Here is a 17356-nt window from a genome sequence, read left to right as displayed (position 1 = left end):
AGAATCGCTAAGTATGAGTGCACTTCCAAGCACTCATCAACAAGTCCTAAAACACTTGCTAATTCAGTTGAATTGAAGAATTTCACTCCAAGTCCTAAAACACTTGGATTGTGGAATGTGGAAAGCAATGGAGGATATTCGGCCCAAGCAAGTTCCAAGGAGGGAGGAAGTCCAAACATTTCGACCCAAGCCACTCTAAGCCCAAACTCTAAGCCCAGCACAACAAGGGAAGCTCAAGCCCACCAACAATGAAGTCCAAGTGTTGAAAAAGTCCAATCCGGCCCAAGTTTATTCCAAAGGGGAAAATCCACATGATCCTTTTGTTGGATCCATTTACATGATTCTCAAGGCCCAAATTCTTACACCCTTATTAGTAGACTTAATTAGGATCATTGATTAAGTTTTGATCTAATGAAAGTAAGCTTATTTTAACTAATACGGTAGTTAAAGACATAGATCCTAGAATTAGAGAATTATGTCTCTTTTGTATTAAATAGGCATGGCCTTGCTTTTTGAATGAATGGCTTGTAATATTTGGTTAAGTTTATTTCATTTTCTTGTATTTGTCAATTACTTGTTTATCCTTGTATTTGCCTATATAAGGCAACTATTCTATTGTAACATTTAGCTTTTAAAATATATGAAATTGGTTTATCCATTTGAAAGAACTTTTATGTTCCTAAGTGTGAATTCTTTATCCAAGTCTTAGCAAAGGATTTGGTGGTGAATTAATTCAAATTGGTGGAGCAATCCTTTATGCTTGAAGTGTTATTACTTGTCTTGGTCCGAAAATTACAAGTAAATGTTTGAATTCTAATTTTTGTGTTGGCCGAATTTGCTTGGATTTGTGGTATGTTGTTGTGTTGTATTGGTTGGAATTTGATCACTTTCAGTAAGGTCGTTCAATGCTATAATAGTCTTACCATATAATCTGTGTCCTTGGTCAGATTAATACTAGGGTTACGAACAGTTGTAGAATGGCCACCATATGTGATCATAAGGTTCTCACAATTAAAATTTAAAACACTTAATTCAATTGTCACGGTTCAACCCTTCTAAGGACGTATATCAATATATAAATACAAATATATAAATGAATGCTATGATATATAATTTATGCCTTTATTGATATTCAATATAATATTACAAGAGTCTAATATTATTGACTCTAGTACACTTATCCTAACATGAACTATTTGAAGAAATGGCTGCAAACAGTTGGCAATGGGCTACAGGTATATAAGTAATGAGGAGACCAGCAGTTCACAATGTAGATGCGATCAGAGCATTAGCAGCCCAGACAGAACCTTTGCATAAGAAAATAGACAACTCGAAGGCTATTGCAGTGCAAAGTCAAATTTCCCCTTGCGATTTTTGTGGAAGAGGCCATCCAAATCATGAATGTTAGGTAAGTAATTCATTTGCACATCCTTCTAAGCAAGCTAATTTTGTCTCAAATTTTCACAGGCAGCAGAAAATCCATGTAGTAGCACATACAACTCACCATGGAGGAATCATCCAAATTTCTCGTGGAACCAGAATGTCACTACATCGTCACCTCATGAATTCCAACACCTCAAGAAAAGAAATCTAACTTGGAGGATATGATGGCTAAATTTGTGAGCACTGCTGAATCAAGATACTAAAACAAAAGAAGCATCCATTCGAAACTTGGAGGTAGAAGTGGAACAGCTTGAAAATTTAGTCTCAGAAAGAACACAATGCGCTTTACCAAGTAACACTGAGAAGAACCCGAAAGAGCAAGTCAACGCCATCACGTTGAGAAGTGGGAAACAGTTGGAAGAAACCAAGCAAAATGAAGGCTTGAATGACTCTCAAGTGAAGCAGGCTCAAGAGACAGAAAAAAAGGAAGAGCCAAAAGTGTGTGAAGCAACCAACCCTGAAAAAAATGGTAAATCGGTTGGTAAAAATGTTGTTGAGAGGAAATATATTCCTCCCCTTCCTTATCCTAAAAAATTGAAACAAGAGATGCTTGATAAGCAGTTTTTGAAATGGGAATGGGAATGGGGTCCCCGTCCCTGCCCCGTTGCCATCCCTAATCGAACAGGGCAAGTTAAAGGTTTTCTCATCAAAACATAACCAAAACCCGTTCCACCCAATTATTTAAGAATTGGTAAAGAGGTGGATTTGACTATTCATAAAAAAGATGGACATGGAATGGAAATTACATCTGTCCCAATCTGCCTCATTGACATCCGTAACTAGAAGGATGCAAAACTAGTTTGGCAAGGTGGCAACAGACTAGCATGTCTGTTAATTACAAATTCAATTGAAAGCATGAAAAGAAACAATTACAAAAACGAAATTATAACCATGACATATTGNGCAGAAAATCCATGTAGTAGCACATACAACTCACCATGGAGGAATCATCCAAATTTCTCGTGGAACCAGAATGTCACTACATCGTCACCTCAAGAATTCCAACACCTCAAGAGAAGAAATCTAACTTGGAGGATATGATGGCTAAATTTGTGAGCACTGCTGAATCAAGATACTAAAACAAAAGAAGCATCCATTCGAAACTTGGAGGTAGAAGTGGAACAGCTTGAAAATTTAGTCTCAGAAAGAACACAATGCGCTTTACCAAGTAACACTGAGAAGAACCCGAAAGAGCAAGTCAACGCCATCACGTTGAGAAGTGGGAAACAGTTGGAAGAAACCAAGCAAAATGAAGGCTTGAATGACTCTCAAGTGAAGCAGGCTCAAGAGACAGAAAAAAAGGAAGAGCCAAAAGTGTGTGAAGCAACCAACCCTGAAAAAAATGGTAAATCGGTTGGTAAAAATGTTGTTGAGAGGAAATATATTCCTCCCCTTCCTTATCCTAAAAAATTGAAACAAGAGATGCTTGATAAGCAGTTTTTGAAATGGGAATGGGAATGGGGTCCCCGTCCCTGCCCCGTTGCCATCCCTAATCGAACAGGGCAAGTTAAAGGTTTTCTCATCAAAACATAACCAAAACCCGTTCCACCCAATTATTTAAGAATTGGTAAAGAGGTGGATTTGACTATTCATAAAAAAGATGGACATGGAATGGAAATTACATCTGTCCCAATCTGCCTCATTGACATCCGTAACTAGAAGGATGCAAAACTAGTTTGGCAAGGTGGCAACAGACTAGCATGTCTGTTAATTACAAATTCAATTGAAAGCATGAAAAGAAACAATTACAAAAACGAAATTATAACCATGACATATTGTTGTGAACTAAGATCCATAAGATTTTACGCCTGGTCAAAGGAAAATTGGGCATTATTTCAATCCAGATTTCAATATATTTGTCCAACATTATTCGTTAAAACATTCTTCTGTATACTTTTAATAAAAGGATCGTGCCTCAAGTACTGACTTTTTGATACTTTGATACATTATAAGATACAAGCAATAGCCATTCTGAAAACATAGAAGCAGGCTTTAATTGAGAAACTCAGGCCAGTAGCAGCAGCAAGGCTTCAATATCCCTGGGGTTTCACTGAATATACAAAATACACAAGAAGGAAAATGTAATAACTTTCAGGTCTCATGACAATAGCGACAATTGCTTTTAAGGCTTTCAAAGCGCCGGAGAAAATGCTCATCTGGAGCTACCAACAACAGCAACAAGAAAAGACCCAGTTATGAACAAGAGAAGCTTCAATCAAATTTCAAAGATGAAATTTTCTAGCACTTAAGAACTTCTAGTTTCTCCAAAGAACTGCGGACGTCAGAACTTGCCCAATCTTCAGTAGTCTGAATAATATTGGGGCTGTCAAATGGAATGACATCTGAGAGAGGGTAACTCCGATTGGCATGGACTTGATTACTCACGGTGCTACAAGCTCTCTTCAATACTATAGTTTTGTGCACACCACCAAGAAGTCCTTCATAATCGGTGTCCCCAGAATCTTCGACAAAAACCACCATCTTTGACAACTCCACACCCCACCGAACATATAGATACCTGTCATATGTTTTAAGTCATTAAACTTAACAAAATTGTTATGACAGCCAAATGAATTTGAATAAAATTAGCTCAATAACATATGGCAATATAATAACATAGATTCATCAAACCCCACTGCTTACTAATATCCTCCAACTTTTCTCTCAACCCTCATCCCAGATGCCCCCAAGATCCCAACCTTGGTGAGATTAAAAATCAAATTAATCCCAAGATCTCCAACAATAGACCTAACCAGCTAAACTAATAGTATCCTCAGCCTCAATATACTACATTGTTCGACAGTACAATTGGCACATTACCACAGCGATAGCAAGAAACGATAGGAGCAAGTTTTTCAGAGCTCTTGTACTACTTTTGCAAGTGTAAATTTCTAACTACATTGACCAAAAGTCACCATGAAGATCCTTAGGACCATATTTGATTGTTGCACAACTAAGGCAAAGAAAACATAGCCATCAACTCTTATCATTCGGTTTATCAGTTCAAAGCTCAATCACTTTTATCAATTAAGACAGTTTTAAAAGTTGTGGATATCATTCAAATGGCTTCAAACTAAGTACACAAATTGTTTAAAACAAAAAAATTGCACCTTTATTCTACCATATGATACAAACAGTAGCATTTGCACATAACATCATGCAAGCAATGAATGGTGCATAACATACTGAGCAGTGCATGAAGGAATAATAAAACTGTAACTTAATTCAACTGTACTTCAAAATAGGGAATGACAGATTGCACCCTACTCAAGTCATAAGCTTGAATATCCATGGCAATACTATTTAAAAAGAAAGGATACTGAAGGTTTTAAGAGTGTAATCTAGAACTGTTATTCCATCAATAAGAACAAAAGTAAAACTTTACCTGAGAGCTTGGGAACGTGATGCCAAAACTGGAATAACATTTATCCTAGTACCATTTTGGCAAAAAATAACATGACAACGAAGAGCTTGAATTCTCAGCAACTTCCTTAGTTCCTTGACAGGGGTAACCTAGTAAGAGATACACAACACAAAAATAAATGATTTAGAATAATACTACACCAACAACCCTTTCTCACAAACTTTCTCTCACAACTCTAACGTGGCAACTCGCAATAGGCCAGCTCACAACAGGTTCCACATGGGTCCCGCATGGATCCCACTAATTAATTGCGAGTTGTCATGTCAGAGTTGTGAGAAAAAGTTTGTGAGAAAGGGTTGTTGGTGTAATATTACTTTTTTCCAAGATGCAAAGCCAACTGCATTAAATCTTAATCCACACAATAAATTGACCCACAATTTAGGGAAAAAGCAGTTGTTTAATTGTAAAAAATATATCAAAAGAATAAGAGAACAAAACATACCACTCCAGGCTTTTGCACGGTAAAAGCATAGCAGTAGTTGGTTGAAAGTTGTTCGGCTGCTGTGACAACTTTGTCCTCATTTTCAGCCTTCTTATCATTAACTGAAGTCACCCAACGAACCAGAGTCTTCCTCAGTCCTTCCCCACCCCAACGGTATTCAATATGTGAATGGTAATAGAAGTCAACCACAAAAGGACCATCCTCCGAATTAAGAGTTGAATAGTAGAGATCACTCCCACTATTACAAATAAAAGCATCAAAATCATTAGGCTTGAAGCCCCCCGATACAAGAAAAGAGTGTATCTCAGATAAGGTCATTGATGTTGACAATATAAACCCAATAGAGCCTTCGGTCCTTTCCTTTTCCACAGCCTCAAATATCTTTCTGGTGGCTTCAACAATACCTGTAGTGTTATCAAGATCCAGAGAAATGACAAAGATATGCTTCCGCCTCCTCAATGCTGGAAACTTACCAGAACCGGTAGTTAGGTCCGCTTTATCTGTGGACCCAGTCTTTCGTGTGTCCTTTACAACACCCTTTGACCATGCTAAAACAGCATTCTCTAATTTAGTCTTTCTATCAGCAGGTCCTTCACATTCTAAGGAATTATCATTTCCGCTAGCCCCACTCTTTTCTCCATCCATTGAAAACTTCAAGTTCAAAGATATATCCTGTATATCCCTCAAGGAATCACTTGGTGACTCTTCCTCTGATGTTTCACCTTCATCATTATTTCTTTGCCACTGTGGATGCCTTGGTTTGCAACTGGCTATCCTAGATAGATAAGTTTTACAATGCTCCGGCCAAGAGAAAAGGTGAATGTTCTTCAATCCATTCTGTCGACACTTTGCCCAAAGCTGCTTATCCGCAACAAGCTTTAAAAGAGCATCAGCAATAGATTGTTGATTATGGGGATCAACAAGAAGACCATTGTCAAGTACCTGTAATTTATTTCCACTTCAAATTAGAAAACTTGGTGAACTTCTATTCAGGCCATATATACAAATAATCATGCAAGTAGTATATATAATCATCAATTATACCCGGTGTATATCAACAGGACCTCCATTCTTTGTGGCAACAAGTGGCAAACCATGAGCTGCTGCCTGTTCAACCAAAGAACCACAGTCACTTTGGATTTTGAAATGAAAGTGAATAATTGGAAGAAATATCTTTACATGTATTAGAAATAGCACCTCAATCAAAGTAAGCCCAAATGGCTCGATGAAAGCTGGATTAATGAAAACACCCTGCACAGAAGTTGGATAAATTATAAATATAAGATATATACCATGTATGAACTGCCTAGCCTCTGTTCATAAGTAGATGCTTCAAATATGAGAACATTAATCAAGCATATACATGCACCCTAAACTTGGTAGTCATATGTAGATAATGAAATCAATTTTCATAATAATGGCATTAACAAATCACCCTAATTGAATGCCTCAAGGAAAGCCTCAAAGAAACACAAAAAACCAAAACCCCACAAACCCAACTTTTGACTTTAAAGCTAATATTTAGCCAAATCAAAGCATGATGCCACGTAATGAGAAAAAAAAAAAAAAAAAGAAAGAAAATTTTGTTAGGCAGCATGAAGTTGAATGGTGAATAATGATAATGATAGGAAATCAATTTCATAAATTAGATATCACATGTATAAAGAATTATAAGAAGAAAACATGTCTGGCACATAATATCCAAACATAGAATGTAGATGACACTCTGAAACAGATGTCTAAAGTACACTGCAAAAAAAAAAAATGGTAGTTGACTAGCACTGAATTTAATGATACAAAGAACCTCCAACAAGTACCTTTGTCTTTGCTGCAAGACGATATATGTCAGGAACATCAGATTGTTTGTGATGTTTAGGATATGCCACTTGTCCATAGAGATCATATTTGTCAATAAGCTTAAGTACTGAGAGAAGAACGGAAGCATTTGTGCTTGACATTTCATCAATTCCTTCTCGGTTACCCATAATTAGAGTCTGAAGGCCACCAAGGAAAATATCAAGAAAATTAAAACATAATATGACCTCAACAGAAAGCAAATTCAGCTGAACAGCAAGATGTCTTCAACAATCAAGTGTCATTGAGTTTAAAACATACAAGGTTAGCAAGCTCTCTCAGTGGACGACATTCTCCAAATGCTTTAACCAAAGTCATGATATTCTTTTTTGGATCAGGCCTAGCAAGTGCAAGTATCATAGGCTTCCTTGGGTTGGTAAAGAAGCGCATTATCTGCAATATACCAACATAAAAAAGGACATCAATTATACACCATAATAATTCATGGCTGCAGACACATTATCCAAGTTCCATTTAGTATATAGGTCATCTATCGAGGACACATCAAACAAGTACCTAAGAATTATTATTACCTCAGTCCAGATAGATGGATCTGGAGAAGTAGGATGGTCTTCATTTCCTTCTGTCTCACCATCCATATCACCATCTTGTGGAACAATATGATGGAACTCCATTCCAGGAGGAATTATCTGCAGAATTATACATTCATCAATTATATACCATGAAATCGCAATGTATTTAGCCACAATATTAAGTGTACCAGAAGACAAACCCATAAGGAAGTAAATATTTTCAATTAAACCAGACTGCTCTGAAAAGAAGGTCTATCCTGGCTCACTTCATGCTTAGTATTTAAGTCTTTTTTGCTAAGCCTATGATATATCTGAAAATGAAATCACCTAAAATAACTGTACCCTTGCCCAGCCCATAATTGGTTCTGATGAGGCCAATACCCTTTGATACCCCGCTATCCATGTTGCAGTTCGCATTCTTTTGTGGCCAGCATGTCATACACCCATTAACTTGCTACATATTTTATCTTATATATATATGCCTGCATGTTTATCCAAGTGAAACTAAGATTTGCAAATACTAACAACAGGTTTATGTTTTACTAAGGACACAGCAACACTACAATATCTAGACTCAAGGACATGCCTATATGGGTTTATATTTATATATCCATGATAATCATACATCTCAGTTTATATTTAACATGGTTTTACTGTTTTCGTGTAGATTTTACTTACCCCTGATGGTTTTTGTGCTTTTTGTGGACATCATGTCCACCCCGTACTAATAATTCTTATTATATATATACATCTAAGTTTCTCATAAAAGAAAATGATAATTACAAAAACATCTATTAGACCATGATTCTATGCTGTTTAATAGTAGACAGTCTTTAAACAGAATTGCATAGCACCCTCAAAGTGTCACAGACAGTTATGCAAATAAATGTGCATTCTCCTATGAGTAACCCTGTAAGTATGGTCACCGCCAGACATAGATGCCATGTCCTCAGGTGTCCAACTCACCAACTTTTAAGAGGACAAGTGTCTAATATATAAATAATGAGAATTTGGTGAAACCAATCCAGGTTCAACAAAGCTCATTAATCAACCGTACTTAGCTTCCCGCTCTACCTAGATAAAGATAAAGAACCCAAGCTCTAGAAAAGGAAAGTGCACTTGGTTTCAAAAATATTATTTTCACACCAAGAGCTAAAGAATTAAATTATGTCCAGGTACTTACAACCATGCGAGGCATGAACCTGCCATAACAGCTCACATTACGCCTAATCCTCACTCGCAGTTTACGTTCCAAAATAGGATCAAAACCATCATATAAACGCCATTGCTCCTCGATCTCCTGTCTAGTGCTAGTTATAACTATTTCAGAGGCATCAAGTGCTAATTCCTCAGCTTCTATCCGACGCATTATTTTGTATGTTGTGTTTATTTCATCCCTTGACAACCGGGCTTGCTTTAAAAGCTGTTCTAATTTATCTCGTCCAAGTGAATGGCCAGTAAAAAGCATTGGTACATTTAGTGCACCAGACAGAAGAGCAGCAGAGTCACCTGCATCTGCATAATGGCCATGGATGGCGACAGGCCAGATTGGTTTCCCACCACCAACTTGCTCCCCGAGAACATTGGACATCCGGATTATGTGGTTAAGGGCACCATCAACAAACTCTGGGATGTGAGGCCACAAAAGTTCTTTAGGAATATATTCATCTTTTGGACCAAATGGAATTCTAATAATATAAGCACCACTACTCTCCCCCATCTCATCCATGAAATCTTCTGAATTTAACGGTGTAAGCATTTCTGTGGGTTCACCGTAACTCCAATCTACATCTGGTGCCGATACCTGTCTAGTCAGCAAATCTACTCGATATACTCCAGGCATTGACCCCAAAGCTCTTGCAAGTTCCACAACATACTTAACCTAGAAGAAAGAATAATGTATCAATAACAGCAAATTTTTTTCAAAAACCATAATTGGTTGAGAGACCACAAATGCCATCACATAAAATAATTTTGTATCTATAATGTACCAACATCAAGAAGCAAGTTTTTGCAACCAAATATTACCTGACCACCAGTATCAGAATCACGACCAAGCTCCATATTTTCTCCTCGTATGAGACCGTGAAGGCTGCACAGATACTTTTTGTAAATAACACCATCATGCATGCCAGAACATACTAAATTCATTATATCTTACCATAGAATAAAACTAAACATATTTAATCATCCATTAATTTTCTTTCTTAGTCAATCAATTAATATCCAAACAGCAGTTACAACACTTGCACAAACTATTGAAAGCAAAAATTAACCGAAACCTTTCCTGACATGATAAAAACTAGAGCACCAAGTTGAGTTCATGCCTTATCAGTACAATGTAGAGTTTTTTCCCCTTCTGTTGATTAACAAATGTCTCCATTGCATCAACAGAACTTATTCTAGGCAATCTCCCTCTGTTGCTATCACCATGAGATGATAAATCTCCCACCAAATCCCCTTTCTCTCCCTCTGATAAATCCTCAGACATATCAGCCGTTGCTTCTCTGCGCCCTCTTTCGCGCTCGAGCCGACGCTTCGCCGTCCTCTGAGCTGCCTCTCCTTCAAGCTACACAACAACAAAGCCCTTCTAAATAACTGACAAATCATTCAATCTAACCAAACAAAATCCTAAAACTAGATCATCAATAACATTCAAAACATCTAAAGACTAAAATCAAACCTGCTTTTTCTGACGAGCCAAGTTCCAAATCCTCCAACACATGTTCTCCAATCTCGTGTTTCTCTCCTGGGGACTCCTGGTGGCTTGAGCGCGAACCCATGAGCGGTGGAGATCGGTCTCATCGAAGCCAGTGATAACTTCTTCAACAAAGTATCGGGTAGGACTGAACCTGCCTCTCTCTCGTAAAAGCAGAGACGATTTAACGTCGTCCAGGCCTGGACCCACATCAAGAATTGCTTCAAGATAACTGTTAATCCAGTCGTTTCCGGCCATTAAAAGGAAGTTGAGAACTTGCTAAACTCTTCTTGAAGAAGAAGAGAGAATGGCGTTAATTATTTGTTATACGATAAGGACAGTGTGCCGTGAGTTCAAAGTCGTGTTGTAAGAGAGAGAGAAGGAAGAGACAAACAGAGGGAGAGGAATTCGGGATTTTGGTGTCTTAAGAACTGTAAAACTCTGTAAATTTGTTAACTTGTTGTAACTGTATACTCTCTAAACTCTGCTCAAAGTTTCTTGCTCACTTCTCTATGAGCATATGGAAGAAAATCTAATTTTATTTTAACCAAATTTAAGAAAATATTAAATGAAAATTTACCTTATTTATAATGACTATATGATACTTCATATCACACAGTTAAATACATCCATCAGCGTGGAAGGTGTAATTTGCGAGGACTTCCTTTAAAGCCCACAGTTTTTTAAAATACACAAAACCTCCCCGAAGTAAGAACCATAAATTGAGAACTGAATTTTAAATAGTGACGGTTATAAAATGAATAGTGATAATAACATTGCACATGCTATTGATTGATGCCACTTAAGCTAATGCGGACATTCTTTGTCATTGTTCACAATATCAAGATGTCATTGTCGTAATGTATTTAACGGTATAATCTTAACTTAAAAATGAAATAAACCTTACTAAATTATTATTAATCGATGACAAATTCAATGACATACTTAACATCATTAAAATTAGTTCATGCAATTTATTAATTTGTTACCATCGTTGAAGTTTTCAATCGATTTCTAACTTTGCAACAATACCTAATATATATTTATAATCTAATGGTAGTTGTATTTGTTTAAGATTATAGAAGTAGACAAATCAAGATAGTGAGATCATGACACTGCCAATTGACCACTAACAAATTGACACTAATATATTTAGTGTTGAATAGTGTTTCGAAGTTTTGAAATTGTATTTTAAAAAAAAAAATGAAATGACTAAATTATCCCTAATTATAACTATAAATTTAATTAAAAGAGTGAGGGGGAGGTAATTGTAATATGAAGAGGCATGAGGGTTTAATTAATTTGTCTAAAGATGAGGTAGATTAGTGGAGATAATGGGATAATAAAGAAGAGAAGAGAAGACAGGTGTCAGAAGAATGAGGGAAGGAGGGGTCTTGTGGGTATGAATGATTAATAAGAATTTAAGAAAAGATCCTAGTAATATGCCCCCATTGCTTTACCCACACCAGACACGTAACCATAAAGATTTATTACTTTTGGATTCTGCCACTGCTGTCTTCGATTTCCTAAACTAATTTACTCTAATTTTTAGGACAGATATAATATGTAGTTTTCATTTTATTAGCAAATTTCAAAAGTGCTCTATCTTTATTTGTACCACTTTTGAATTTTGGTTCAAAATTGGTCAAGAATCTTTGACTAAATTTCAAGAGTGAAAAATCGGAAATAAAATCCTTTGAATTTATTAATTCAGCATTCACTTTATCATTCATGTTCGTAATTCAATATCTTTAACATCTAATGGTTTTATTTAAATAGAAAAAATTGTGTAAAAAAATGTGGCTCTTGATCATGTTATATACCTATAATAGTCTAAAAGTAGTTTTGAGTTTGTACTTTCTGAAAATAACAACCTAGTAATTGGTCGTATGTTTAAAACTTTAAGATATTTGAAATAGAGATTGACTATATAATATATTGTGAAGTTAAAGAGTAGTTGCTAATTTTTAGTTCATACATTAAGGTTTTCATAATAGTATTTGCATTAAATATTATCTATCTATATATATTTCAACCTATTTAGAAATTATGAAATTTTATAGAGACGTTTAAATGACAGAGAAACGACAGTCTTACATCATCCTGTCTTTATTTATCAACTAATTAAACGTTTGTTAGTTATCAAAAAGATGACCATTAAATTGACAATCCCCTAACTTGGTGGTCCTCAGTTCCCAAAATTACAAGCCTTCTTCAATCTCTTCAAAATATATCGCTATGGCTTTTGTTTCATTGACGAAACTCTTACACAACAACAAGAATGAATAAATAATACACAAAATAGTTTTAGGTTTAATTTGAGATTGTTGTAGCTTCTCTCATAATCACTTATTTCTTAAACAATAATCCAATATATTTTTGATAAACACATTTCAAAAGTGATTATAGAACAATTTACTTTTTTGGTAATCTATTTGATTGAATGATATTAAAAGTAGGTATTTATAACTTTTGGAATTCAAAATCAGCTTTCAGAAATACAATTACCAAAATACCCTAAAATTAAATATAAATTCTAATTATCTATAAATTAGATTAATAAAATATAGAAATACATGAATTGACCTATGGAGACGCCGGCCAGCTTCTAGCAAATGAGTTTACATCCTCGACACCCGATTGACTATCTACGCAATGGTGTCAAAGGGTTATTGTAATATGGCATGGTTATACCGCAGAAATCTAATAAAGTTTCAGCCAAACTCTTCCAACTTTCTATGGTTTAAAACAACCTAATTTCGACAAATAGTCGACATCATTGTGTAGATCGGCGGTCATCGATCTCAATGGTGCCGATGGTGTGCACTCATTCGCCGTCGACAAGTTCACCGGTAGAGGCAATCAGCCATCATTAGCCAATTTTCATTTTTTTAAATATATTTTAATAATAAAAAAAATTCAAACTATACCCATTTTGATCTTTCTTTTATTTTTTTGATAACCGGATTGTCCGGACCAACTTATGCACATGTCAACTAATCCTGAAGGCTATTGAATACTCTTCCACAAGTTCAATATTCTAGGTAAGCCACAAATGTATTAAATGACTTCAATGTGGTTTAAACCAATCAATGAAAGGAGCAAATATTTTTTACCATCAAACCAAGCCCTTAAGGTTTGTTTTGATCTTTATACATAGTTAATATATCATCTCTTAAAAATAAAAGTGATTTTAAAATTAAGAAAACAAACACCCTACTAAATTATATTTAAAGTTGATTATTTCAAAAGTAGACTCACACTCATAATTAATTATGAGACAAGCTATAATAATCTCAAACTAAATTGTTATCTTATATAAATGGCTCTTAACTTCCACTAAGAAATTGACTTATGGTGATCCGAGAGAAAAGGATGGTGTCACCCATCAAGTAAAAAAGATGAATATATTGATTATTAATGTATTAAAATAATAAATTCATTATCTTGGTTTCCCATTTTCATTTCCTGTAAAATATAATAGATATCTTTAATTTGATGATTAATTATTCGGTCATATTCCTAAATTTATAGTGCTATAAATAAATTTTAACTTAAATAATACTATATGAATAAAATTTGTATATGAAGTTTTAAATTTATGTCCTGCTTATAAAAAATTTATATAATTTTTTTAATATTAGAGTATAAAATAGAGATTTATAAATGTGACTTGTATTGATGTGTGTCATAAGAACATACGTTAAAAACAGTAAAAAAAAAAAAAAAAAAATAGTATTATGATTACATTGAAAATTGTGTCTTATCTTCTATATATAATATGCATCTAAATAAATAAATAAAATCTTTTAATATTAGAATACATATTAAGACAATTCATAAAATATTTATAGGCTTTATTACGCGTAAGTTGATTGGTTTAAATTAATTAATTCAGTAGGTCTTTCATGAATTTGTCAACCTAGCAAGCTACTTAATTTAACAATAGGGTTTTGTCAAAGAAGATTCCTTATGTGTTGATATAGGTTTAGCAAATTAATATTCCACTGTTGAGTAGATTCAAAGAAATTATTTATCAGTAGATTGATTTGTCACGTTAGTGGGGGGCCCGAATGAGTGTAAGTGAGATGATGACTTTGAAAAAATTAAAAAAATATTATAATTTTCTACAGTATTACTTAAAGGGACACGTCCCTCTACAATCATTCTTCCTAATCATCATTTGTTTATTAAGACGATAATCTTCAGACCTTACAGGTTGGTTATTTGTATGTAAAACGTAAACATCCCATTTTATAATATTTGCTCACGAGCACAAAGGTATTTATTTGTTTTTTTCTAATTAATTTTACTGTATAGGTTGGTGTCTCACCAATTGACACGCTGCACCCAATTGTTTTGCTTGCCACCGCATATCATGTGGCGTTTTGGCCTTGGCCAAGAATTGGTTATACATAACCCATTTGTATTTAAGCCTCATTTGAAATAAATGATAATGAGAACACTATTAATTAATTGATATTCTCATTATATAAAATTAGTTCGCATCACTCAATTGAAGAAGAAATGTAAAACATTCTCTTAAATCACTATTGAATTTATATTTATTATCAAATAAAAACTATCGATTGCAATCGATCAATATTATAATTAATGTCCAAATGTAATAAAAAATATAGTTCATATAATATAGCCTTGGGTGTGTTTGTTTTTGGAGAATTTATTATCACTGAAAAGATAAGATTACCCTGATATAGATTACTTGAAGATTAATGGTGAATATTCAATATATTTTGGTTGATTGGTGAATATAGTAATTAATATGTTTATTGAGAGAAATAAAATATTCTGAGAGATTTTTACTGAATTGTCCTTCCTTGTTAGTATTATTATTATATTATTATTATTATTTTTGTACATTTTTTAACCTCCTACATTTGAGCATTTTCTAAACAACCCCAACAACAAAAGTTTAAAATTTAACAAATACACCCAGCCACCCAAGACAGCCACTGTCAGGCACCACTGTAGGTCGTCATCATAGTCGTCGAAACAGTGCACGACCAGTCGGATCTGGCCTGTCATGCACTGATTTGACCGTTTCGCTAGATCAAAGGCCCAAAACGGTCAGATGGCCATGGATCTAGTCGGAAAGCCTAATCCTTTTGGCCATAACGACCAGATCTTGGCCCAATGGTCATGGATCTGGCCAAAAACAGCCAATATGTTCTAGCCGTTAACGGCTAGATCTGTGGCTGTTTACACCTTGGATCTTGCCGAAACGTCCAAATGGATTCTGGTCATTTCCGCCAGATCCACGGCATCTGGCCATTTCTAGCCTTCAATCTAGTAAAACAACTGCTAGATTGGTGCACAGTCAGCCAGATCCAACCATTGTGCGTCATTTCGATGACTGCCAATAGCGGCCGCAATGGTGGCTGATACCGATGGTTGTCTTAGGTGGCTAAGGAATTTTGGTATTTCCATGTAAATAGTGAGGATATTTCTGTCTAAAAAAAATAAATATGATTTAAAGAATCATTTCACTCATTTGGGCTAACTGTTATTTAGTAGACATATGAGGGCTTTATGTCCAAAATGTTTTATTCTTAGTTAAAATTGTATGGACAGTTGATTACCTCGTTAATAAAAAATAACACCTCCCAGACGGTAATCAAATTACCCCCGTTTTCACCTACAATAACCACTATTGGCATTGAAAGTTTATTGTAATCTTTCATTACTTGACCCCAACATAGTAATTTCTAGAAAATAATAGATTACTAGTGTTATCTATTTGCCTCTGAAACAACGCACCCATAAGGTGTGTTTGTTGGGGTAATTCTCAATTACTCCAGTATGTTATCTTATATTGACATTACTATCTTTGTTGTCAAGTATAAAAGATTATGGGTAATCTTCTAATACCAATAATATTATTGTAGGTTATATAGGTGTAACTGATACTATCATTTTTTAAGATATTCTAAGATTACTTATATTTTAATTTGTTACAATTTTACCTAACTAAAAATTTTTGGACAGTAATGCCCTTGTTATAACAATTTACAAGAAATTCATATACTATTTTATCCTTATACACAGATTTTTAAGACATTATTACCCTTGCTCTTCAACTAAATTACCCAAACCACAACCATATTTGGCCACCATCGCATTTGTCGGTTGACATCACTGGAATGGCGCACGACTAGCTAGATCCAGCTGACATCGCCATTCTAACGATTGCTGGTTGCAGCCAGTGGTGGTGGTCGACGATTAGCATCGTCTTTGGTAGCAGAGGGTGTTTTGGCTAATTTTAAACTTTTATTGTGGCCAAGATGTTTTAACAAAATCTTAAATAGGGGGTTAAAAAAAATCCAAATAATATAATATTATTTATTATTTTAAAAGAGAACAATTTAGTAATTTATATAATATACTCACATTTATTTTAATTTAACCAATATATTTAATATAACATCTTCCTAATACACATTCTTTGAAATAGTGCAAATTTAAATTAATTTTTAATCATTAATTTACACATGTAAAACCTACACCTCACCATGATTATATAATAATTTATATTTGTTATTTAAGTTTATTTGTTAAGGTTTTCGTTTCTATGTAAGACTTGTTACAATTGAGCAAAATCAAACTATCATAAAGAGATGGTGGCACAAAATTCTTAATCTGTCTTAAATTTATGAAGTTTGATGAAAATAGTAAATTTGGGTATTGGTGAGTCCATATAAAGTTTTTTGCTTGAATATGAAGATTTTTGAGAAAACCTAGCCTATAATCTAGTTACACTAGCCAAAATCAAAGAAAAGATTTAAGTGATAACAAAAAGAAAGATTTAAAACCACTTCAAAAAGGTGCTTGGGATATACAGTTATAGATTAATTAATAATGATTGAACAAATGTTTATAAAAAGATTGCTCATGCCACCAACTTCAAAAAAGGTTGATGAATATTTATAAGAAGAAACTTTCAT

At 34.5% G+C, this 17356-nt stretch overlaps 1 protein-coding gene across 1 annotated transcript; it reads right to left on the bottom strand.

Moving 5' to 3' along the window:
* Window positions 1-3581: 3581 nt before the first annotated feature.
* Window positions 3582-10918, bottom strand: LOC116108366 (probable sucrose-phosphate synthase 1). The gene is made up of 12 exons (XM_031394613.1): window positions 10380-10918; window positions 10024-10265; window positions 9725-9788; window positions 8880-9578; window positions 7697-7813; window positions 7425-7556; window positions 7127-7303; window positions 6507-6560; window positions 6354-6416; window positions 5310-6251; window positions 4829-4956; window positions 3582-3961 (listed from the first exon to the last, which is right to left on the bottom strand). Exons 1-12 carry the CDS (start codon window positions 10650-10652, stop codon window positions 3682-3684), a joined length of 3171 nt encoding a protein of 1056 aa, XP_031250473.1. The 5' UTR covers window positions 10653-10918; the 3' UTR covers window positions 3582-3681.
* Window positions 10919-17356: the final 6438 nt, after the last annotated feature.

Source organism: Pistacia vera, unplaced genomic scaffold (assembly GCF_008641045.1).
Source record: "Pistacia vera cultivar Batoury unplaced genomic scaffold, PisVer_v2 Contig563, whole genome shotgun sequence".
Taxonomy (NCBI): domain Eukaryota; kingdom Viridiplantae; phylum Streptophyta; class Magnoliopsida; order Sapindales; family Anacardiaceae; genus Pistacia; species Pistacia vera.
The sequence above is the reverse complement of the archived record's forward strand: the minus strand, read 5'-3'. Positions and strand labels throughout refer to the sequence as shown.

Coding starts and splice junctions, on each gene's coding strand:
- LOC116108366 (XM_031394613.1), bottom strand. CDS start 10,652: ATGGCCGGAAACGACTGGATTAACAGTTATCTTGAAGCAATTCTTGAT. Junction 7,304..7,424: donor TGAGAGAGCTTGCTAACCTT/GTATGTTTTAAA, acceptor GGTGGCCTTCAG/ACTCTAATTATGGGTAACCG. Junction 6,417..6,506: donor TTGGGCTTACTTTGATTGAG/GTGCTATTTCTA, acceptor TTGGTTGAACAG/GCAGCAGCTCATGGTTTGCC.